The 26875-nt window shown below is 40.1% G+C and overlaps 1 protein-coding gene across 1 annotated transcript; it reads left to right on the top strand.

Annotated features, from left to right (window-relative positions):
• The first annotated feature begins 15144 nt into the window (after positions 1–15144).
• Positions 15145–23941, top strand: LOC127052727 (photoreceptor outer segment membrane glycoprotein 2). Its single transcript, XM_050956649.1, has 3 exons — positions 15145–15725; positions 19952–20198; positions 22388–23941. Exons 1-3 carry the CDS (start codon positions 15145–15147, stop codon positions 22652–22654), a joined length of 1095 nt encoding a protein of 364 aa, XP_050812606.1. The 3' UTR covers positions 22655–23941.
• The last annotated feature ends 2934 nt before the right edge of the window (positions 23942–26875 follow it).

Genomic DNA, 26875 nt, shown 5'->3' with positions numbered 1-26875 from the left:
TCTAGACAGGGTGGCTGTGGTCATCAGCTCAGCACTTCCACCTTTGTGGACTGATTTCAAGGCATGGGTTTTTGTTAGGTTCAGCATCTGTAGTTTATTATGATGAATGCAAGAGGCAGGCCTTTGTGGAGTTACTTGTTCAGCCAGTGTAGCTTGTCTTTTTGCCATACTTTCTCTCCATAATAACCATTAGCCAACACCAGCACAAAATTGTGCTCAAGCAGGGAAACACTTTACAGATATAGCCACCTGCAAAGATAAAACTCATTGGGAAGGAGGACTGGATAGAAGAGCCAAACCCAAGTAAGAAAGATAGAGGGAGAGGCAAACACACGACAAACAGAAACAACAATGGTGATCTTAACACTGGTGTCCCACATTTTTCTCCCCTGAGAGAATTATGTAGGCCACAAACTTAACTGTGAGCTACCAACATATGGATGTTGGTAGAGCAGTAGACTATCATTCAGAGAACCATCCTTGCTACATAATCTAAAAGGATTCAAACATACAGCAACATCTCACAAGGGAATCCCACCTTTGAGCCCTTCAGATATTTCTTTGTATTGTGCTAGCATGTCATTACCCCTACCCAAATTCCTGCCAAAAATGATGAAGATCAGAAAACAGCATGACAACATCTAAATCAGGGGTAGGCAACCTACGGCACAGGTGCCGAAGGCAGCACGCGAGCTGGTTTTCAGTGGCACTCACACTGCCTGGGTCCTGGCCACTGGTCCAGGGGGATCTGCATTTTATTTAATTTTAAATGAAGCTTCTTAAACATTTTAAAAACCTTAATTACTTTACATACAACAATAGTTTCGTTATATATTATAGACTTATAGAAAGAGACCTAAGAACATTAAAATGTATTACTGGCACACGAAACCTTAAATTAGAGTGAATAAATGAAGACTTGGCACACCACTTCTGAAAGGCTGCCAACCCCTGATCTAAATATAGCAATATAGAAAGGAATTAAATTAATGGACTTAACTTTAAGACATTTTGAGGGAATGCTCTTCAGATTCAAGGTGAGACCCAAGTGGGGAATACATGTAAGGAAATGCTCAGGTACTGCCAGGAATACAACTATTTTACAAAGAGAAGTCCAAAAATGTAAAGTGCATGTCTCTGAATACTGACTCTCTGAAAAAGACACCTTCTTATTCAGTAGATCAGATCCTTCTATCACATCTGCTGACTTTAGTGAAAAAAATAATTTTTAACTGCACTTTACTCCTGTTAGCCCTACAAAGCCAATAAACACAGCTAAGCGAGAGGGAGAGCTGGATTCTGTTCCTGTTTGTGCATGATCAACAAAATTGATTACTAATGTACCAAATCAATTACACATGTGCAAACCTATTGGCAGTACTGAGGTTGTGCAAGTGTCACCGAGGGTATAATATGAAGAGAATCGAGTTACGCCGATTTAACAGAGGACAACATTTGACCTGCTTAATCTTTATTCCGTGCTATGATGTTTAGGAATGAGAGAATCTAGCTTGACTTTCAAATCTCAAAAGGAGCTGGCAGGCCTGGCAACAAAACAAGGCATCTTTTTACTTGCAAACTGAGTGCCAAAAACAAAAAAATCCCACAATCATCTCTGCTATTTTTCCTTATTCCCCTCTTTGTTTGTTAGGAAAGATCTACTCAAAAACAAGAGATTCTATTTACATTATTTTTGTATTAAATGTTCTACAATGCAGTAGTCCTATAATAGCAACCTTGAGGAACAACTGGGAATGTTTTATTAATATTTATAAAACTTTAGAGATGGAAAACCTATGCATGTGCTGAAGATTAATAAATCTCTCTGGTGGCCAAAGGCATGAAGTAGACTAATAAAACATGCCTTGTCATGTCTTAAGGCTATATTCAAGAGCTCACTTGCCTACAAATTGAAAGGAGAGGGAAGTCAAGTGCTGAGGATCAGAACTTCAGATGGAGAGCCAAGAGGATAGATGCCATTAATTATAGCAAATGCCCAAAGGTTCATCTGTCAAAACTTCATTGTAACTTATGTTACTACTGAAAGTTATAAGTAAAGGAAGGAATAAAAAGTTTAGCAGGGCTAGTGTGTGAGAAGGCAATGTAATTTACTAGTTTGTGCAACTGTGAGAAAGCAGCCCAATATTGCAAATAGGTCCTTACACATCAATTGTAAATTACTTATTTAATAACAAGTCTCCCATCCAAGGATCCTTTACAAATGTAAGTAGCAGTAATCTCGTTTTACAGGAGAGGAAGCTGAATCAGAGGCAAAGTGACTGTCATATCAAGTCAGTGGAAGAGAGTCAGAAATAGAATCCAGCACTTTCGATGATCAGTCCTGTACTATAACCACTAGACAATACTGCATTCTTTTATTTAAGTGCAAAGAGTATATATGTTATCTTTTATCTTAATTTAAACAGTGCAAACAAAATCTTTGGCACAATCTTAAGGGAAGAATGGACACAAACTTTTATAATTTCTCTCTCTCTTCAGAAATTGAGAACGGAGTCATCTGCTGGACAAACCCCAAGGAGGATTCTTCTGATTTGATGGACTAGAATAGAAAACTCTTGGGTTCTCTATAGGTTGAACACAACCCACTGAAGGTTTTCAACTGCTGCTTTATTGGATTTATATGGACAAACATGGGATGATAAATATAGTTTCCAGGATTTCCATGGGCAACTCTTTTTAACAGAGGAATAGTGGAAGAAGAGGAGATTGTTTTCTCTAGTATTTTTCTGCCTGGAATTTATAGAATACATATATCCTAAACGATTGCATATCACTATCTAAGCCTTAAAAATTCCAGGCATGCCTGTATACAAACATGCACACACATCTACCCATGGGGAGAAACTCAGCAACTGATTAACAATGTGTAGAAACTCTTGAAATATACTAGCTGAGGAGATAAATTTACCTTTCGTAAAATGAATTAGTGTATGGAAGCAAATAATCCGTTCTAAAAAAATACACTATTGTCAAGTAGTTTTAATGGAATTTCTCTCTGGCAAGCTAGCTACTATTTTTTATTTGATTAGGATTCAGAAGTTCTTCAAATTTGTTTACAACTCTATAGGTGGATAATTTCAAAGGGAAACCCATATCTCAGCAGTAATTATTTGAGTGAAATAATTTTGTCTTGTGTCCAAATATGTCTTGTTTTTGCATAGAACATCTACCAATCTTGTAACTGCTGACAAACTTACATGAATATGTTTATGCTCAATCACTGGCCCTGTATGTGGCAAGCACAGCCTCAGAGAAAAAAATTAAAGCAAGGAGAAACAAAAGAGAATTGATCAAGAATAAGGCAGAGATGCACAAGATTGATGCATGTTAATTCCCAAGAGAAGACAAATTTAGAATTAAGATAAAGTCATCTGACTACCCAGCAAACGAACATCTGCCAGTCTTATAATTTGTTGGAAGTAACAGGTCACTTTTAAAAAGTAAGGAGGCAGGAAGGAATGCTTTAAGTGAAGAACAGAAGAGAAAATTTTACAGGATGGACATCCTTCAAAATCCAGTGATCAAAGGAAGCACCAGCTAAATATAGTGTATCTGCTTTATGTAGTTTAATAGAAGTATGGAGAGATACCCAAGTCACAGCTCCTCATAAGATGTCACATTTCTCTCGGCCCATGAGGTTGTCATTAAACTGGCAATGGCACATAGATCTCTTTCAGAGGAAATTTATGGATACTTGGCTTCTCCAAACACACATGGAGCTGACAGCCTTGGGACCATGTGACTTTCTTTTTGAAGGATACAGCTACAGAAGACTGCCTCAGATTTTCTAAAACAGGATGCCCTATCTGGGTAATATTTTATGGTTCACATGACATTTAAGGAGCGATGAACAACCTTAGGAGAAGGTTTGTGATGAACTGACGAAAGAAAAATGTCTTGATTAATGTGGAAGGCTGAGTTGACCTTGAGAAGAAATTCAGGAGAGGTTCTGAGGATAACTTTATCAGAGGAAAAACAGTTCCTTGATAGTACAGGGCTCCTAACTGACTGACCTTATGAGGTGTAGCATTGAGAAAGGTAACCTTAAAAGGAAAAGTAACATAAGGAACTTGCCTTGGTTATTTAAAAGGAGGCTTCCTGACAGCCCTGAGAATGAGGTTACAATTCCATTTAAAACAGATTTCTTGATTATTGGCCTCTGATGTTTTCCTAACTGTAGAACATGAGTGTGAAGACCAAGGCTATTGCTTGGCATGACTGGGTCCAGTGCCACAGGAGTGGGCAATTGCCATGGAAGACAGCCGGACCTGGCCTGCAAATTTTAGCCTGCTAACAACTCTAAAATATGGTTTAAATTCCCAGCTCTGACACAAACTTCTGATGCAAGCTTGTTCTATGTTTCAATTCCCCATTTATAAAATGGGGACAATAACAACTTCCTTTCTCCCGCCTTTTGTCCGTCTCCTCTGTTTAGACTAGAAGGTCTTTGGGGCAAGGGATTGTCTCTTACTCCATCTGTATAGAACTTGGGGGCCTCAATCATGATTTGAGCCTCTCAGCACTACTGTGAAATAAATACGTTATAAATGACCGTGTTTGCAATCTGCCTTGCAGCATTCTAGCACACAAATTAGGTGGGTTTTTTTGTTTTAATTTCCACCATCCCCATGCTCGTTACCTTTGACTTTTAGCATTACCTCTGTTTCCCTCTCTCTCTGCATTTCTTTGGAAAACTTTAGCAAAGTTTGATGGTCTAAGAACAGTTCTTAGTAGACATGTCTCCTCATCAAAATACCACCACCATATTTAGCATACCAACTTTTGTTGACAATCTAAGCAAAGCAGCCAAGGAATTAATGGATCATGAAGTCCTAACTCTTCCCCACCCCATACTCCCCCAAAAATTAATTTTCCTAAAGATAGATTCTTCTCCCATGAGGCTGAGGCATGTTGGAGGAAGGTTGCATGACATCTACTTGTATTTTACCTGCTCTGTGGTTTCAGGCTCCAGGTCAGTCATTCTAGCACCTTTCACCAGTCACAAAAATTCACAACATTAAAAAAAAGCAAAAAAAAAAAAGCTATTGAAGTGTAATATTAAAATATTTGCTTCTGGAAAGAGATTTCTTGTGTATTTTTGCAGCATAAACCATTTTCACATGCATGTGGTTAATTGGATTAATACATACACAAAGGTATGTAGTGACATGTGGATTATCAGTGCTAAGCAGCTAAGTAATATATATTTGTTAACTTTGTTGAAAAATGATAAATATTTTTCATTCAGATCCCAAAGCCACTGTTCTATCAGCAGAGCTATCACCATTAGCATTCAGTAGCAGTACTAAACTTATCCTCCATCCAGGCCTCCAGCACTAGATGATAGACACACACATACAACTGCTCCTGCTGGGTCCCAAAGTGCTATTCTAGCATATTATGTACTTGGCATACAGACACTCCCAGCAAGCATGTTACTAAACTGCATCAAATATACCTAGGCTTGGAAGGATTAGCTTTTTATTGGTAAACATCCATTTCACCATACACACACACAAAATGATTTTTTCCATTGATAATCATCAAAATTTACAGATCAGCCAGGTAAGAAAAATGTGCTTGAGAACTTAGAGTTTGGTTTAAGATTATGTACTTTTTATATTTTAACATGTGATGTTGACAATTTGTGTTTTAATGGTTACAAAGCTTTAACTATTTTAATCTTACCACCCACTGTCATTAAATAATTCTTGTCTGACCTTCACTATCTGACCCTCCCCCATAAGTTCCCACAACTGTGAAAATAAAATGGATTAAAAATAAAAAATAACTTTAAAATAAACATTGATATCTGTCAAAATTATATTTAAAAAAAATCAAATTCTGCCAAGCCTAAGTATAATCAGGTTTGCTCCTGATCCAAAATCCTAGATCTGAATGCTCCCTGCTTTGCATCTTCACTTTGTAGCTTGAACTCATCACTAGCTAAGAAACTAAGGGGTAAAAAGCCAATATCCTTGGCCTCTAACAGCAGCAAGGTTGGATTTATGTTATTTCTTGAAGTGGTGCTTCGTTGAGCATCCACTTGGGTGGATTCTACTCTATTCTCTGTAACTAGCAAATGCAGTCTTCCTATAGCACCTATAGGCTGGTACATGCACCAACACTGCCACTGGCTGGACCCTCTCCTTCACTGCAGACAAGCACCAGGTTTACATTTCAAAGTAAAAGGGAAGATGCCATGGTCTGTTAGCACAAGGCATTTGAGGCCATATCATCCCTAGATATTCCCCCTGGAGGGGGTGAAAGGCATGGAAAATCCACTCCTATTGTAGCTGGGTTCTGCAGATATTTTGGATGGGGATAGTGTAAATTTTTAGCATAAAAATTAGTTAAAATATTATCTTGGCTGTACTGGGAAGGGATAAAAGTGGAAAAGAATCTCTCTCTATGGCATCCTCCTCCAAGAAACATGAAGATTTTCCTGAGTAAATTAATGCTGGCATTGACAGTATTATTTATGCAAGTTTTTCAGGCACTGTGACTACGTACAATGCCTAGCACAATGAGACCTTGATGCTGATAAGCCCATTTATTTTATATTATAGTAGAACCTAACAATGATCTCTCATCTCTGAGGAAATCTCTAATGACTAGTGCAGGAAACTTGGGGTCAGGACTTTAAGGATCTATACCAAGCTCTAGTATGGAATCCATGAGACACCGGGCAAATCAGTTACAGTGACTTGAGGCACAGAGAGGCTATCTGTAAAATTGAAGAACTACTTAACTTTCTCACCAGGGTGTGAGAAACACAATTCATTAATGTTTGTAGAGTACATTGAGATCCTAGGAAGTGAAGGAAGTTTTAAAAATAATAATTTAGAACTTTGGCAGCTCTCCTAACCTGATGATATAAAATTTATTATTGATGATTTGTTTTCTGGGGCTGACCTCTCCCCCTTTCTGACACATTTGGAATATGCCTCTTTCCAGCAAACACTAGAGTAATCACTTGTTTGAAAGGCTCTAGGTCTTATTTCAGATGAGCACTTCCAAAGCATTCTGGAAACCCTAAATTCTTATTAATACTGTTATCAAACTTCTTAACCACATCTTAATCTACCACATTAACTACATAAATGGACTCTGCAGAGGACATCACCTTAACTCAGTGACATAAGGTATGGGGTTGCCAACTTTGGTTGGACAAATTCCGGGAGATCTCATCATATGACATAATCTTTAATTAAAAGATTAATCTTTAATTCCTGGAGATTCCAGGACAATCCTGGAGGGCTGGCAATCCTAATAGGGTAGGAGCTAGATGGAAAGAGGCAAGTTCCAGAAAAGAAATAATCAGGGAACAACTTTTCCAGTCCAAGACACTTTGGATACAGTGAGCAGTAAGGAGGCAGTAGTAGGAAGGGAGAGCTAAAATAACATGATTTCTCCTTGTGAGACAGGGACGTATCATTTTACAGAAGTGCAGGAAAGTTACATTTAAATTCCACAATTTTGTTTGCTTCAGATTTTGAGTGTCTACCCTGAGAAAACAGGCTGATTTTCAGAGAAGATGAACATCTCCAGCTTTTATCAACTGCAACTGGAGTTCTGGGTACTCAGTATTTATGAAAGCCAGGCCCATGGTGTATAAATAGGTGCACCCCAAAATTAGAGACCATTTATGAAAACTTGGGCCTAAGTAACTTGCCCAGCATCACATGGGTGGACAGTTGCAGAGCCAGACTGAAATCCAGGATCAATTCTTTGCTGTAACTATAGATAACCTTGGTTTCAGCTCTCTACTCTATATTACTAATACAAATGGACATAATGTAGATGCACATGGTGCTATAAAGTCATAGGACAAAATTTTCAAGCTTCGGTGCTTATGCACTTAATCAAGCCACCTTCATTTATCAGAGGTGCTGAGCACCTTCAACACAAAAATAAACAGGAGCTGCAGCTGCTCAGCACCTGTAAAAGATGGGTCTTAGGGGTCTAGGTGGCAAGCACCCAAAATTAGAGGATAATTTAACATTTTTTGTCCTCAACCTTTCTCTGCTTCAGTTTCTCACAATGTTGTGCAATGCAGTTCTTTGATGAATGCATGGAAGGTGGTAACACACTGGAATTGAATATTTTACAGATGGTCTTAGTGCATTGGTGTGATGAATGCCATGATAGCAGTATGTGAATGCTGGGAGATTTGTATATGTTGGATGTAACTTTTGTGTTAACTTATGGTTCCTGGCTGTTAGTGTTTGCTCTGTGCAGAAACACACTTGAAGCTTATCTGTAAGTGAGAGAAATGTTTTGTATGGCCATTATCTGTGTAACCCTTTTGACAGGTGTCAATGGGAGAAACAAAGGCCAGGTTTAACTGCCCAGGGATCCTTTTCTAAAATAAATAAAACAATGGCTTCAAGTCCCAACCCACAGCTGAACACTTATTTCTGTCTCTGGGTATCAAGTATCAGAGGGGTAGCCGTGTTAGTCTGGATCTGTAAAAGCAACAGAGAGTCCTGTGGCACCTTACAGACTAACAGATGTATTGGAGCATGAGCTTTCGTGGCTGAATACCCACTTCATCAGATGCAAGTCAATCCTGACAATGCATCTGACGAAGTGGGTATTCACCCATGAAAGCTCATGCTCCAATACGTCTGTTAGTCTATAAGGTGCCACAGGACTCTTTGCTGCTGTCTCTGGGTAAACTCCCTGTTCACCTTTCTAGGTAGTTCTTCCCCATTCACAACCACTCTGAAGTCCTCAGGGATTTGGAACTATAAATGGGGAGGAGTCATGGGAATTGTCTTCTCTACTGGTCTGTTCCAGCCCAGAGAAGTCTGCAGGTCCCAGTCTATGGTCTACTTCTGTGACATCTGATCTGGTGCTGTCGCTGCCACCAATCCAGTCAGGCTTCACTGTAAAGTCAGCTCTGTGTCACCTCCATTAGTCTGGTCAAGCCTTACTGTGAAGTTAATTCTCTGCCACCAGCGCTGACAGCTCAGCGTGGTTGCATCTGGTACAATCTCACTGAATCACTCCATGCAGGGTTCAAAAGCTTCACATGGAGACCCCAGAACAAAACAGGATCCTTAGAGTCCCTGCTGTCTGGTATACTGCTCCTTGTCTCTGGGACAAAACCCTCTATCATATTCCTGTTGAATCTGAATACCATTCCCAAACCAGAACCCATTACTTGTACAGTCAGGGTAGACCACTCACCCCAGGGTATGTCCTGTACAATTCCTATGCCCTCCATGTTTACAGTTACAGTAACAATTTTGTATATACTCAGACAAATTCCAACTAAAGCAACAAAATACCACACGTGGAACTATGGGTAAGCAACATTAGAATTCACATAAATGAGGAAGGCCTGAGCTGACTTTCCATTCTAGAAAAAGCTGAGACTTTAATTACTCTAGCCTTTTAGCATTGGGGCATATTTATATTTGAGAGAGAGAGAATGTGTGTGTAAGAGTGGTTTAAGAGATGGTGAATGAATCAGGGTACTCTATGTGAAGGGGCAATATTAATTGCTTACTGCCCCAGTCCGAGAGATGGCTGATAAAAGAAGCTGCCATAAGTACAGTATGTCACAGAGATCTCAGATTACATTTGGTTAAGTGGCCTGTTTTGCAGGATTTAACCTGGTGGCATAAGAACCCTGCAATAAATCTCTTAGCCATGATTAGAAATGCAGCAGGGATTGTATGGGTAGGAGAGTTTAAGTCTTTCCCCATCTCCCTGGGTAAGTGTTGTGTAAAGATTTTAGATGGTTGGATATTGGTGGCTGACACTTCCTCAGGATGCCTGATCCAGTGACCCCCTATACCTGGTTACCCTTTATCAGGAAGGTGCCAGTTTTGAGATGGTCTCCAATAGTCTGAAACAGGTTAGTGGTTTATTTTGCAACAGTTGTACGATAAATAAGAAAAAACTAGGCGTCGTTGTGGCACCTTAGAGACTTAAATTTATTTGGGCATAAGCTTTTGTGGGCTAAAACCTAGAAGGCATGTGTGACTAAAGAGGCAGGTTTGAGTGAAGCTTGTGAGATAAGATGTAGCTAGTTTGTAACATAAAACTTTGAGGCAATTTTCCTGTGTTGATTTCCATTCCGTAAATAAGTTAAAACTAAACAATTAGTGCCTGTCCTGTGACAGGCAAGTGTAGTTTGACATAGCACAAGCAGTATGTAGTGGACATCCTGAAATGACGGTGCAATGAACTGCAGAAGGCCCCATTTTTAAGGGCAATTTTAGTCAAAATAGGAAAAGTGTGACAATGGTATCATAGGGATTCCCTGTTTAAGAGTTTCAGCTGTTGGAAGAGAAATATTTCTTACTGAACAGAACCCAGAATGCTCTCCCATAACTGGGAGAAATAAATAAATCTTTGTCTACACATTTATAATTCTGGAAGGGAATCAGTGGTGATGTGTATTTCCATAGTCTAGACAGACAGTTTTGTGAGATCTGAATGGCTAAAAGGAATACAAGCTGATTTATAGCAGAAAATTTGCATATGTAACTTGAAAACAGATAGGAACTGATGGTGAAGTGTAAGAGAATATAATTTTTGCAGTCGTTTTTTACACCATAACTGCACTTTAATTTGTATGCTGGAGAATGAGTCTTTCACTGTGATGCATTAAGAAAGGCTGACATGGGGCACTATTAATGCTGTATTCCATTTTGAGCTAGATGCCTGCATATACCATTTAATTGAACTGTTAGTGGAAGTATAACAATAAAATATATGTTTACAGAAATTATTACAATGGAGAGGAATGCTAGGAAAGCATCACCTGGTTTAAAAGTTTAACTCCCTAAGGAATTTAATAAGATTACTAGCATAGGAACAAATTGTTCCTATATGGGAAATATCCTCAAAGGGTCTAGGAAACTCTGACTTTCAGTTTGAAGTTTCCTGCAGATCAGTCTATCAGGTATGGATGGAAGGGTTGTCCCGGGGTAGCTAAAGCGAGAGCTGCCACACATCCAGGAATCTGTGGTGAAATGCCACAGATTTCACAACACTTGTGGAGAACAATGGAAGTCACACAGAGCTCATTGCACTCTTCCATGGGGTCTTTCCCCTTCTTTCCCAGAATAGTATAGCTCACAACGGAACCCTCATTCCAGGCAGACATTCTGTTGCTAGGAGTCTGCAGCATGGATTTCACTGGAAGATGCGAGTGGAAATATACAGTGTATCAAATGCTTCAACTAAAATCAAATAGAAATATTGGGGATAGTTTATAGGGAGATAGTTACTTGAGGAGGGGTTGCCTAGTGGAGTCACTCCTTAATATGAAAATTTAATTGAATTATTATAAGCAACCTCAAGGGATGAAAAAACAGGGAACTAAGTGATGTGGCAGTAGCTACGTAAGATTAAAGTCACCCCCATTACACAGGGCCTCTAGTGGTCCCCCTGCACTGCAGTGAATTTCAACCAGAGTTAATCTATGATTGTTGGAGTATAATACATGCGCTTACTTTGGTTCAGTTTTTTCACTGTGAACCATGCATCTCAACTCAAGTGGATAAAGGCGAAGGGAAAGGTGGAATACAAAATTTAAATTTTAGATTGCAAATTTTGCTCAGATGTAAAAGAAAGATTTAAGTGGTCTATCCAGTGCTGCAGACATACACTAATACCGCCAGCAAAGAGGCACCTGTGTGGCCTGATGTAAGTGCCTCCTCACATTTCATAGAAACTATGGAAATGCATTAAAGTAGCCTGGCCCCTGAATGTGCACTGCATGTCAGCGGTGAAGAGATTTTAAAACAGATTCTCTTTGACATTGTTTTTGCAAGATCTGAGTATCAGTGCAAGATAAACCCATTTGCAACAGCTGCATACAGCTATTTAGGTTCAGGTCATGAACAGCTTAATTGGTGAAACAGTCAAAGATACTGTCATCAGGCTCAGCAGACAGTCCCAGTATTCAGCTTATACATAGGCTAAACTATCTGCTCACCTGTAGAGACGGTCCTGTCAGAACAGTGTTGAGGCACATTGTTGAAGAATGGTGTGAGGGAAGCATACTCTCTTGCTGCTCCTTGGACAGCTGTTTTGTGGACAAACAGCTTTAATCTCCAGGCCTGTCAAAATTTGCCACCTTTCATGAGTATTAAAATTAGGACCTGAATTTCAGAGATGCTGACCGGGTACAACTCCATTTGATGTCAAAGGGAGTTGCAGGTCTCAGCATCTCTAAAAATCAAGCCATTAACTTTTTAGGAAAATCACAGACGTGTAATCCTGGGACCAGATTCATCCCTTGTGTAATTTAATAGAGTTGCACCAGGAATTAATTTGGTCTCATACACATTAAGGCATCACACTAGTAGTATTCAGGATCATGAGGACACACACTCACATCCAAATAAAAACAAAGCAACCCACTCCATGGATGTGCAAATAGAACTGCTCTCTTCTCACATGTGCAACTGAAATCAACTGAGTATCATCAACAATTGGTTTGTTTCTATTACGTTTTTGTAACTAATACATATGTATTTATAATGCACCAATCACAATGGTGTCTAGGTACTAAATACATGTCTTTTAAGCTTCAGGACACATCTATATTCTCTATTCTATGGAGTTCTAGTTCTGTGGGTTGTCAGTTCATTTGGGCTTGCCTACACGTGTTTTTTGTACTACTGTAACTGTATTGGTTTCAAACAGGTATAGTTAAAGCAATATAAGCCCCTCATGTGGATGCAGTTATAGCTGCATAAAAACATTTGCACCAACATATCTTATTCCTATAAATATATGGGATTAAACAATTCCAGGATAAACATCTTCATACTTATATAACTGCATCCACATTTGGGGTTGCACCAATTTAACCATATCAGTATAAAAATCTCATCCCTAGTTAAAACTGTGTGTAGACCAGGCCTCAGGGTGGAATGTTTTGCAGGACGAAAGGAAAAGAGAGAGTTCAATGTCATCACCTCTGCAGAGGAAAGCCTATTGCAAACAGTTGAGTCTTGTGCTCTAAAGGAGGTAAAACAGGAGCTGATTTTAATCTGCTTCAGCAGAGTTCCACAGCCATGTACCCCCCATGAAGAAACCCTTGTTTTCATCTTCAGCAACCTTTATCCCTGGGCACCATCAGCTTACATTATATCTGTTGAAAAGAATGTTATGAGAGAGGTGCAGAGGAAGACACATTTTTGCCCTAAGAAATTGAGGGCTTTGACAGAGAAGACCTTCAATTGGATCAGATGCAGATACTTTGTAGCACTGAGTTCAAAAGCTCTGGAAGCATCATGACAGATAGGACCAAGGAATCTCCAGTAGATTGAAGCAGTAGTAGCAGTGGTAACCAGTGTGGAAACTCCTCCAGGAACCCCCAGCAGGTGGCATCAGCTGTGGAAGAGGGCCCACACCTGACACAAAACAGGAGGCTGGCATCAGCTGTGATCCTGTCCAGCTCCAAGCAATTCCCACACTACCAGGAGTCCATTCAAAAGAGTGGCAAACTAGTAAGATGGACAGGAAAGAGGAAAAGGAAAATTATTACACAAGGTAGGGAACTGGGAGGAAGGAGAAAGAAAGAGATGGGAGGAAGTAGGCAAAGATACTAGAATTTGGGTTAAGGTGCTGAATCCATGGAGGATCCAGGCTCCACTTCAGTCAACCTGCCCCTGGAGCACTGCAACTTTTTAACACTACCACTATACAACAGCCTGGGAAGGGAAATGAAGAATTCTTTATCTAAATGAATCTATAGGGGGAGGTGAGATAGGAGGAATGTAATTATCTTAGTTTAAATCTGGCCACAACACTGGGGTTATAAAAACCCTGCTCTTGGAGAAAGTATAATGGATCATTTGATGACAAGTGATTAGGACCTTAGATTTCATCCAAAAGATAATTCAACGTATATCCAATTTAAAGAGGAAAATGAAGGTTAATAAAGAAAGGGAAAAGAATATATCAAAAGTAAGAAAGTGGTATAGGCAAATGATGGGGTATCAAGTAGCTAGTGAATTCCTTACATTGATCAAACCAGCAACCTCTGTGACTAAGATATGGGTGGCATCTGAAGACAGCATTTTCCAGTCTTCTTTTGCCAGAAAGATGGAAGCCCTTCTCAAGGGTCATGACGGTGGCACAGGTGTTAAATAAATTTGGGGTGGATTTTTAGGGCTTTGACAGGAAGTTGGGGAACTCAAAAAAAAGTCTAGGGAAAGGACAGTGCGGTGGTTGTGAGAAGACATGATAGACAACTAATATATTGCACTGTTCCACACATTCAGTTTTAATAAATACCTTTAAATGCAGAGAAAAGGCAGTCAGACAGATAATCTTAGATGATTTAGTTTCATTTTTAATTTGTGAGAATTTGTTTATTCTTTCTGGGGTGACTTTTTTTTTTCAGATGATGGAAACAGAGTTTTTATGTCAGATCAAGTTATTAAAAATAAATTGTGGGGGAGGGGAGTTTATCATCTTTCATGAGGAATTCAGTCAGTTTTTCACACTATAAAAATAAAATATATTTTTAGATATTCCAAAAGTTGGAGAAGTTTGGTCTTAGAAAAACAGCCGTGTAAATGGTATTTTAACAAAACGGAGCAAGTTTATTCCTTGTGTAACTGCACTGAAGTCATCTTTTTTGCTGGGCTTTAAACCCCTTCCGTTTCTGTTCTAGCCTCATTTAGACAGGGTGACCAGAACTGACCACAGTATTCCTGGTCTGGGCATACAAAATAAAATTTTCACTACATTAAGTGAGCACTCCCCCATCAGTGAAAATCTTAAAACCACCCTTGTTAGTATACTGTGTTTTTTGTTTGCTTGAAAGGCTCTTTTTTGGTTTTGTTTTGTTTGTTTTATCTGTTTTCAATCTCTCGCTAGAATTATATCTTTCTAAATACCTCCCTCATGGAGGAAATTCAAGCAGGAGCTGTGGTGCTCCTGGCAGATCTTCAATACGACTTCAAAGTGTATAGAAATTTCCCTGCACATGTTATATAAATATACAATAAAGGACAGACAGTAATCTCTCTTCCTTTCCTTCACAGGCATCTACAGCATGCCTTCGTCACTCTAGATACATGCTATTAATCTGCTTATGAGCTTCCCCTGATCTACGCTTCTTTTTCCAATGCTGATCTGACCATGGCTGTCTTCAAAGTAAAATTCACAAAAACTAAGAGAGACAAATTGGCTCAGATCCTGTGGATCCTCAACTGGATTTCTGTAGCGACTGGTGTCATTCTCTTCAGCCTGGGTCTCTTTCTGAAAATAGAGATCAAGAAGCGCAGTGAGGTGATGGCAAAAGGAGAGATTAATTCTGTTCCCAACATGCTCATCTCAGTAGGGGTCATAGCTTGCATCATCAACTTCCTTGGTGGCAAAATCTGCTATGACTGTTCAGACACCACCAAGTTCTCTCGATGGAGGCTAGTCATGCTCCCTTACATTGTATGCACCTTCTGCTTCACTTTCTGCATCCTGGTGGGTGCTCTCATGTGCTACACCATGAGGAATGAGCTGGAGGAGTCTCTTTATCTGGGATTGAGAGATGCTATTAAGTTCTACAAGGACACAGACATCCCTGGACGGTGCTTCTTAAAGAAAACCATAGACCTATTACAAATTGGATTCCAGTGCTGTGGAAACAATGGCTTCAGAGACTGGTTTGAAATTCAGTGGATATCCGTTCGTTATCTGAATATGGCCTCCAAAGAGGTTTTGGAGTAAGTATTCATTGGTCATGATAGAAAGCTAGAGAAGGAATAAATCTCTCTGACGCAAAAAAACCCATCTCACTCAAAAAGAATTTGTATTGAGCAAAAGGTAGAGGCACATTAAAGAGTTAATATATGAGGATAAGCACTGAAGGGTGGGGAAAGCAGGGCATAGCTGGCTGTTCCACCTGCATTTGAAGATCAAACTCCAGTAGTTAAGATTAGGACATTTTGGGGGTGAGGGAAAGAAGAGTTCTTCCAAAGATCACATTGATCAATTCTGGTGGTGTGTCCATCTCAAGGAAAGGAAGTACTTCTGTGATCAGATCTGCACAGAGATGTCAACATAACACATGCAGAGTCTGTGTAATACATCTGATGGTATCAGCCAGATAGATAATGACAGTAATAGCACTTTGTTTAGGCCACATGGTCACAATAAGACCAAGGATGAACATAAGCTTAGTGTGGTAGCCCTTAAGGGCACTATCTTGCTCACATTTTAAGTCACTGAGAGTTTTGATGGACTTACAAGGGAGCAGAAGAAAGCCCTAAGTCCACTGGACTTCTCTCTTTGAATAAGAGCTGTAGAGTCAAATCTGGAATTATCATTCTATCTACAAAATGTGTTAACTATGTGGATGATAAAAAGTTGCCTTTTAAAAAAAATCTTTTGGGTATATTACACAATGCATTGAAATGTTCACTCCCTCTGTAAGGTGGCAAGTCAGCTACCCTGAAATTCAATCATAGCAGACTGCTAGTGAGTTTTCTGGAAGTGAAGGAAAACCATTGATTGTGCTGCCACCACACTGTCTGGTCATCAATTGCATTTTAAAAAAATTGAAAGCTCTTCCTTCACATACACGACTCTACAACTTTAAGTTCGAGGCTCAGTGCGCTTCCATTCTGGAGAGTTAATGACATTGCAAACACCATATACATTACATAAAAAGATGTGGGGGTGACTGGAAATCTCAGGAGAAAAGTTGCATGTGTTGGTGCTGGTTTCCCATGAAAAGCATGAAGAGTTGTTCGCTTATCTAAGAAAGAATTACTGCAGTCTTCTTTTAACATAAAAAGTAACAATCAGAATGTTAAAGCAGCAGCTGACAAAGCAGTAATAATTTTTTAAAACCTTTTTCAAGAATTTTCACTGAGGAGATTTGTGTAGCTGTGTAACCTCTGACAGCTGACCATATTAATGATAATTCCAACAGGAAACCTAGTTTGATGACATGTATCAAGACAGAAAGATCAGAGATGCAGCTAGACACAGGAAGTTTTATTTTTTCCCCTCCGCATTTAATTTCCCAGAAGCCTAGAAAGTCTGCATAAGAACCCAGGGGGAAAAAAATGCATTTCTCTTCTTCCTGTCTTCTTACAAGTCATCAAACTGATACTTTGGCTGCTTCCTGCTCTATTATATAAAATAATTAAACATACATACGACTCTTCAAAGAAGTAAATTAAAGAAGTTATGCTTTTCACTGGTTCAAGCAAATCAACATTATTTGCAGTTTTTCTTTAATACACAAGCAGCAGGAAGAGAAAAATGTGTTATGAGATAACTCCATGATTGGTGGGGAGAGAGCAGGACTCTGATGAAAGAACTAAGAAGGGTTAGCCAAGGCTGTGCAAATGTTATTGAAACCTGCCTGGTTTCAGCTTTCATATCAAGCTCAGAATGTGGGCCAGCTTGTCAAAAGATTTGAAAACCTCTCCAGAAAACCTTGGCCCAAGGTCTGAGCAACTCTGGACTGATTGACAAGTTGATGTCAAAGCCATTCAAAACTCAACTTTTGATCATTTCAACATGAAGCTACGGAAAACAACACACTTTAATTGGATTGGAGTGAGTTTCTGGCTGTGTTTGAACTCAAGAGTCAGTGGGCATGAACCCAGTTGATGTGAAACCAAAGATCCAGTTTGCATAAAGCTTGGAAATCAAAATTGCAATTATTATTATTAAACATTTACATAGTGTTGGAGGTTTACCAGGGTCTTTAGAGAGCATATGTAACCCACATACCCCCTGGGTGTGGTGTTCTGTCCCATCTAGTGGCACCAAGACCACTTAGAGAGAGATTAATGAGTCTGCTCTACCGCCTTAGCTAACAGCCAGTTGGCTTTTAGCTCATGCAGTAGAGGCTCATGCACTAAGCTCCAGAGGTCCCAGGTTAGATCCCACCCGATGATGATCAGAGTCTGTCCGTGTTACACATAGATAAGACACCTTTCCTGCCCAGAGCAGTTTACCATGTAAATAAAATAAGGCTTAGGATAACTGCTTAGGAGAAGGAGAATGTGGGAAGTATTGACCAGAGAGGGCAGATTGATTGTAGAAGTGTTTTAAAGCATGGTTCTACTTTGAAAAGTGATATAAAACTTATGTTCTTGATGAGATGTGACACAGAACAGTGTTGTTTCTGCAGGACTGATAGGAGTGAAAAAGCAATTCATTTTACTTTTGTCTCAAAAAGTCAGCCGATATTGTTTGGCGTTCCCATGGAGAGCAGATCTGCTGAATATATTTGCTTATACGGCACCATTAATGCACATGATGCACTGTGTAGACAAATAAAATAATGTTCCTGCTCTGAAGAGCCTCCAATCTAAATTAAACCACACTGGGACAAGAAATGGTAACAAACGCTGGAAGTTGTAGAAGAGGGACAAAGGCGCTAACAACAAGATCATGAGATTGCTTTGGTTAGTGACAAGCACATTGTTGGAGTATAAAAGTAAACGGGGTTATCTATCTGTTTTTGTTCACCATAAATGCCTGCCACAAGAACCCACGTAATTTGATTAAACTGAATTAAGGTAGTAAGTTCTAATGAGCATCTCCCCACATTGTCCAGTCTTCTTACCTATAACATTACTTGTCAGAATTTGCTATTTGTCATCACTGAGGGAAATACTATGGCAGATTTTTGAACCTTCTGTTGCAGGTATTAGAAATAGAGTACCCTTCTCACCACAGCTACTTGGAGTAACAAGGAAATGAAAAAATGATGGCTAGGAATAAAAGAATGCTTAAGGCCCCAGAAAATGAGTGAATTTTAACCTTCATCATGTAGCTAATGGAGTCATGTCACTGAGATACAGGAGCCATTATTCTATCATTTTAGACGTGGCAGGGGACATTGGGAGTGAGGCTCATGAGTAAAGGGAACTACAGGCCAAAGTAGGAACCTTCTCCTTCCCCATTTGATCTGTCCACCCTCTCCTTTCCCCTCCACTATGGTTTCTTTCCTGGCCTCAGTTCCATGTCTCTTTGGTTCACCTTCCTGTTCTCCTGCCAATTTGTTGCTCTGTGACACTTACACTACTTATACTCCATGCACTTTCAGGCACTTGACTGATGAGGTTCTTCTATCTCTGTTTCATTCTGCTCCCATTAGCAGGAGTAGAATAGCCCAGAGAATCAGAGAAGCAAAATTAAGGTAGAGACTTTACAAGATGGAGAAGTTCATGCTTACCTCAGTCCTGTAGTTGATATGGCAGGAAACCTCCCTGAGACTTGGTAGTAGCTCACTGCAGGATAACATTTTGACAGGGTGTTAAACAAGCAACTTCAGTATTTCTAATAGGACCACTAGCAAAATAAAAAGATCAGACATTCATGTATAGTAAATGGTCATGTAATACATGTCATTCCAGCCATGTCAGATGGATACAATGTTCAACAGTCAATAAGCAATCTCTCATGGTTACTGTGGCCCACATGTGTTCCTGTATTAGGTGATGGTTTTTAGACATCCTTATGTTAAAAAAAAAATCACTAGAGAAGCAGAGATGCTAGCAAAACACAGCATTATAATGCTCTGTCCTGCACTGGAATTGCACCAAGAAAACCAAATTGTAGTTTTTGCTTTTTTAATATTCTCAGTGCAGGTGTCTAGAAAGATACCTTGTCCTGTTCTCCATATCATCATTGAATCCACTCCCTGCAAATGCAGGACACAGCCCCTCATCAGAGGTCATCTTTAACACAGAACTGATGCTACACTTGAGGAAACACTTCAGCGGAAGAGAAATTTCTCCTTTCCTCATTGAGCAGCATCGCATATTGGGAAAATGTATTCTCATTCTCCCTACTCCAACTTTGAAAGGTCTGCAGCTATCCAGAGTTAGGATGTAGCTTCTAAACAACAGCAACAGAAATTGCCAATGTATCTATTGCTGCTGCTACCAACTCTATAATGCCTTTACTTACCATCTTGTTGCAGCCGTCTGAAAAGTAACGTTGATGGGAAGTTCTTGGTGGACGGAGTGCCCTTCAGCTGCTGCAATCCAAATTCACCACGCCCTTGTATCCAGTACCATCTTACAAATAACACCGCTCACTATAATTATGATTTTCTGATGGAGGAACTCAATATCTGGATGAAGGGATGCAGGCAGGCCCTTCTGGATTACTACACTGATATCATGAGGTCAATTGGGCTCACAGTGCTCATCATCTGGTTGTTTGAGGTAAGGCTTGAGAAGGTGGGTTGTGAGATTCCTATATCAGAACTTGGAGATGAATACATTCAGGGTGCCTGATCTCTGGAAATAGGAATGGGAATGACTACAGTGTAATGCATGAGAGGCACATCTGCAATCATCCAGTGACTTGATCATCTAATGTCTCCAACACAATTCCAGAAACTCTTTCTTGAGTACAGGTGGCTTTCTCCAAGTCCATAAGAGGAGAAGCAAATCTCACTGAAAATTATAACTACAAGAAATCATGTATATAGCATTGTAAATGTATAAACAGATTAAAACACATTCCTTGCCCTAAAGAGTTTACAATCTGAGACAAACAGGACAGCAGATTAGGTGAGGTAGGTGTAAGGATTATAGATGGGAAAAGAGAAAAATGGCTTGAAAAAGTGAATTTTAAGAAGAAATCTGAGGAAAGAGAGAAAGACTAAAATAAACTGTTAATTTTATCTATGAATAAAGGTTTGGATTAAAATCAATATCTCAGAGTGCCCTGCTGGGGGTTATCAAACAGCTAGAAAATACCATTATGGAACACACATTCAGCTGCAGCATCCAGCTCTGCAACCAAGATAACCATGTAGACAAAGTGCTTGCATCTGCAAAAATGCATTCATGCTATTGTGGGCTGCAGAGAAAACTGACTGGAAGCTTTGAGCCACGTTCAAAGGAGCCCAATGGCAGAGATTAAACCCAGTTTCCATCCCTCTTTAATACTAGTTTGATTTTTTTCTGATTGTTACTTTATTGTACAAGCATTAAACATTCTGTTTTAAACATTACACAGTAACAATTTTCAGATAAGACAGTTTCTTGCATCTTCACTGAAATGCATTCATGCAATATGCATTTATGTTCTGGGGAAGGATCTGCCTCTGAGAATTTCACTATGCATTTTAAAGGTTCCAGAAATTATCAGTACTGCTCTTCCTGCCTTTTAAAACAGCGCTCATTTGCCTTATAAAAACAGCCACCACTTCAGTTCCAATGAACCTTTGGATACTTTTGAAAATTTCAGTCTCAGGAATCCACCAGGAAAACTACCCTCCAGGTTGTCGTTGATCTATGGGAGTGGGAAGCTTTTTCCCCTAAGAGTAAACTTTACCCTACATTTAGGCTATCCCCTTTCAATTCCTGCATTGAGATGTAGGTACATGACTGAATCCTGAATGATGAAAGCTCATTAATAAAACTGGGGCTCTATGGAAGCGAATGGCAAAATTCCCATTTACTGAGAGGAATCATAGGCTTCAAACCCAGGCCCATGGGTGTCCAGGTAGGGCCCAGTCCACAACTGCCTCCCAGCTGCTCATATGAGTAACTAGGGAAAGATCCACTGAAGCCTTAGCTGATAGTGGGCCCTGCCCCCAAAACTCTCAAGCGTGGGAACATCCAGCCCTCCAATTGGCTGAGGGACTCTATATAAACCAGGAAGTAACAACAGGAAGTTGTCAGCAGTGGTTCTCAACCTGCAATCCATTTGCAGCCTAATTGTAGGATTACCACCTTTTTAATTGCTGGATACCAGACATATGAGGCCCTGCCCCTGCCCTGTCTCTTCTCCCCAAGGCCCACAATGGTAAATAGGTTGAGAACCACTTAACTAGAGGAATCCCTGGCTGGCTGCTACTATGGACCCCTCCTGCTTACCTGACTCCTGAGCCCTACATTCCTCCCTGATCCCAGTTCCTGTTTCCCCACCTGCTTCTGGTTCCAGTCTTCCTCTCCCAGACTCTTGTTCACTCCCAGTTCTTGCTGTCCTGCCTTACTCCAGGTCCCTGCTCCCCTGCCTTCCACTAGGTGTGACTCAGCCCCAACCACTAGGCCTAACTGCCCACACCCCACTCGCTGCATTTACTTCATTTGGTCCAGGATTTCACCCCTATGCCTAATGGTGCCAGTAAGTAATGGTAGCTCTTCTGTCTGAAGTACTCAACAGAAATTCTATACTATCCTTTGCTGTACTGAGAATTCTAACTGAAGTACAGAGGTCTAATAAAACTGTCTGTGGTATAATTTTCTCTAACACTTTCAGGAGACTTGTTAGATCTATTACTGGATCTCAACAGTTCTACCCAATACTAAGAATCACACTAAGGACACAGCCAGTTGTCACTAGTGGAATTCAGGCTGTAATATGCACTCCATAGTTAACTATTATCCTTTTCTTACAGATCTCTGTACTTATTGGGGTCCGTTACCTGCAAACGGCAATGAAGAATGTTCTCCTATTGGGTGATCCAGAGTGTGAGTCAGATGGCTGGTTACTGGAGAACAGCTTTGTAGAAACTGCCAAATACAACTTTAGCATCATTAAGAACCTTGGCAAAGCTAATCAGATCTCTACTGTCTCAGAGATGAATGATCCCAATATGGATGTTCAAACTGCAAACTATGGTCCAGAAAATGTTCAATCAAAATCCATCCCCACAGCTAGCTAGACATGACAGATGCTTTATTAAAGATCTAAATATGGTGAGATACCTTAACTGCAATCCTGAAGTTACCAGATTTTTCACTGGTGTGGACAAAATGAGAACACTAACTGGATAATTGGACAAATCACAGCATGGTGGCAAGCTGAGAATCCTGGGGCTGGATATAGCTTCTGTAGGCCAGAGTTCCTGTCTCCATGGCTTCTTTACTCACTCTTGTGAAAGCCCCGCTTTTTAATACTGCATAAAATGATATGGCATGGATTAAGTTTTCTCCATTGCATACCCTGCCCCACATATTCCTCGCATGGTCTGAAAAACATGAAAATCAGAGTGAAGACTATATAGCAGAGGAAAGTCAGAATGAACACCTACAAAGGAGCTACTATTTCAGTCTTTCTACACTTGAATTATAACTTTCTTAAATAAATGACAAACTATCATCAAGTGAAAGTGCTGCTACAATAAAATCCAAGTGAACCTACTAAATTTTAGCACCCTGGACTAATTCCCAGTATATTACGGAGCTTCAAAGGGAATTTATTAGCTAACTGCAATCAAGTTGAAATGATAGAGTGAAGAAAAAGCAAGTTAATTTTATATAATTTTTAAAGAAAAACCCTGAAATCTGTCTTCAACTATGACTGCTCTTTCTCACACTTTAGAGGATTTCAACAATCTTTAGTCTTTCAAAGTCAATGGAAGATGCTAAAAGAGATCCCATTCAATGAAATTTTATACAGGAAATAAATTGAAGTCTTAATGCTAAGGATATTAAATGTTGAAATTAGAGTTGTACCAACAATAAAACACACTAACAGAAAGCAAACAGCACTTCTCATAAGCAGATGTATTGTAGAATAAGATATAATCACTTCTTGCCCTCACCCCCACAAAAATCCCCTACTCTGTCCAAATAACTGCTACAGATTTGGGAGGTGAAATACTGGAGATTATTTGGGCCCAGTGAAGACAGAATGGCACTCTCTTTCCCATTCTGTCACTTTCCTAGATGACCAGCCTGGTCCTTTGAATGTTGGTGTGAGATTCATCAATAGCATGACAATATATTGCACACATCACATACTAAGCTGATTAATATGTAACTAAAGATACAGAACAGGCCAAATAAAACATTTTTACTTCATACTTTGTTAACTTATTTGTTGGAAAGGGGTATTGGGCACCTAATACATTCATTTAAATAACCAAATACAATAAAGAAACATTTTTCTGTATCTCTCTGCATCCCATTGTTATATTGTACAATAGTTACAGTGAAACTATTCCCTTGAATATCCAAACTTATTCAATGTCTCCTATAACAGAGTAATCAAGGATGTACTGTAGATAAGATGTATTTTGTGATAATTTAGGCTCTTTGACAGCAAGATACTTAAGCGCACGTCTGGATTATAAATCGGACTACTCAAATGTTTAGGTATGGGTTTACGTTCATTGCTGAATTGGAGCCTTAGTTAGAACAGTGAGAAACTATACACAGCCAACATTAATCCTTGACTCCAAAGATCTGAGGGTCCCTGGAATAACTGTTCATAGCAATTTACATCTGTGCATCCTATCTGAAAACATGACATTCAAGTTACAATGTCCATAGTTTGAGTTAAACTTTTATTTTCATAGTCATCATTTATTTAATAAAAAACACTAAAATAAGCATTTGCAGTTAAAAACAAAATCTCTGGAGAAAAGGTGGCATTCAAATTCTCTGCCAGTTTTTCATTTACTGTAACAATTACTTACTTGGAATCTGCATTTGAGCAATTCAATAAATCAGCTCAGTTGGAGTGAAAATATAATTCAGCTTTGGCAGGCCACCACATAATGTTTCCCAGAACTGGCAAACATTCCATTTGGTAGTCTGTGTGCCAATTCTCAGTGCAAGTGCTGAAAATTCCTTTTCTGATTATATTGCATTGCTTCATGAGAAATGTAGAGGTGTAAAACCAGACCATTTGCATCTAGACATCAAGCTGTAGTTCAATCATTTTAACTGAACAAAAACTTTATTACAATATCAACTCTAGGATGTTTGTTTAAATTGATTTGATTAAAATTTGTTTTAAACAGATTATACTCAAGCTAGTTTTTGATTCCTGGAATTTTTCAAAGTAAAACCCAACAAGCTAAAAGCACATGGAAAATATTTTTCTTTAGGTGGGTACTAAAACAATTTTAAACACTTTATAAATGCATCATTGTACATTGACCATTAAAATGTGTTGTGAAATTTAAATGGTTTCCTGTAAAATTTGCCATGTGGTTCAATGAAGAAATGGTACTTTGCCCTCATTAAAAAAGCTTTAACAATAGAGATATTAGTCTAGCTTTTCTGGGCAATGGCTTACTAAACTGCTACTAATTTAGGACAAATAGTGCATGCCCTTGAAGACAGAAACAAAATAAGATTCAGTTTGGGAAAAAATCCTCAAATATATATAAATAAAACATCTGGGGGAAATAATCTGGAGCACAGGGCAGGGATTGTCTCTTTTCTGTTTTTATACAGCACTGAGCACAATGGGGACCTAGACCTTTGGATGCTATCATAATATAAATATTTACCATTAATAATTAATGGGAAGGATGAACATAGACAACAGCAATGCTAAAATAAATTTAGGATTGATACAGTAGTGGATAGCAAATTAGAAAAGAATTTTCAATGGAATATGGTGAAAAAAATAAATATGTTTTAGAGCTGAATATGTAGGTACAACAGCTGGAGTCAAGAGCATCAGAATGGGGGAGTGGGGGAGAGGGGGACATGGCCCCATGACTTTTTACGTATTGTACGGTCAAGCAACAGGTGAGGAAAGGGCGGAGAGGAGTGAGCAGGGGGCGGAATCTTGAGGGAAGAGGCAAGCCAGGGACAGGGCATCAGGCAGGGGGTGAGGCCACAGTTCAGCCACTTGTGATCCCCTGCTGTTAGAGAGCTTCCACCACTCCTGCAGTTAATTCCCTCCTCTTAAAAAACAAAACAAAACAAAACTGAGATAACCACACCTGGAAGACTGGAATTAGTACTTCTGTACCTGGAAAGATAATGGAGCAAATAATTAAACAATCAATTTGCAAACATCTAGAAGAAAGTAAAGTGAGAAGTAATAGCATGGATTTGTCAAGAATTGTGTCAAACCATCCTGATAGCTTTCTTTGACAGGATAACAAGCCTTGTGGATAGAGGGAAGAGGTAGATGTGGTATATCTTGACTTTAGTAAAGCTTTTGATATTGTCTCGCACGACCTTCTCATAAACAAACTAGGGAAATGCAACCTAGATGGAGCTACTATAAGGTGGATGCAAAACTGGTTGGAAAACCGTTCCCAGAGAGTAGTCATCAATGGTTCAGTGTCATGATGGAAGGGCACAATGAGCGAGGTCCCGCAGGGATCAGTCCTGGGTTCTGTTCTGTTCAATATCTTCATCAATGATTTAGTGAATGGCATAGAGCAGGGGTGGGCAAACTTTTTGGACTGAGGGCCACATTGGAGTTGCAAAACTGTATGGAGGGCTGGGTAGGGAAAGCTGTGCCTCCCCAAACAGTCTGGCCCATGCCCCGTATCCAACCCCTCCCACTTCCTGCCCCCCTCAGAACCCCCAATCTATCCATAGGTTGCCCCCGTGCTCCTTGTCCCCTAACTGTCCACTCCCAGGACCCCCAGGCCCTAACTGCCCCCAGGATCCCATCCCCTATCTAACTCCCCTGCTCTCGGTCCCCTGACTGCTCTGACCCCTATCCACACTCCCTGCCCCTTGACAGGGTCCCCGGGACCCCACGCCTATCCAACCCCCTGTTCCCCATCCCCTGACCCCTATCCACACCCCCGCCCCTGACAGGCCACCCCAGGACGCCCACACTTATCCAACTCCCTCCCCCATCCCCTGACCACCCCCAACAATCTCTGCACCATCCAACCACCCCTGCTTTCTGTCCCCTGACTGCCCCCCGAGACCTCCCACCCCTTATCCAACCCCCCAGCCCCAGCCCCCTTACCGTGTTGCTCAGAGCAGCATGTCTGGCCGCCTCACCACCCAACCAGAGCCAAACACGCTGCCGTGCTGCTCGGCAGGAGCACGCAACTCCACCACCCAGAGCGCTGCCCATGTGGTGGAATGGCTGCAGGGGGAAGAGGAAACAATGGGGGAGGGGCCGGGGGACTAGCCTCCCCGTCCGGGAGAGCAAGGGATGGGAAGGACGTGGC

The sequence above is a fragment of the Gopherus flavomarginatus genome, chromosome 5, assembly GCF_025201925.1.
Source record: "Gopherus flavomarginatus isolate rGopFla2 chromosome 5, rGopFla2.mat.asm, whole genome shotgun sequence".
NCBI lineage: Eukaryota > Metazoa > Chordata > Testudines > Testudinidae > Gopherus > Gopherus flavomarginatus.
Note: the sequence above shows the minus strand (reverse complement) of the source record. Positions and strands in the feature narration are given on the sequence as shown.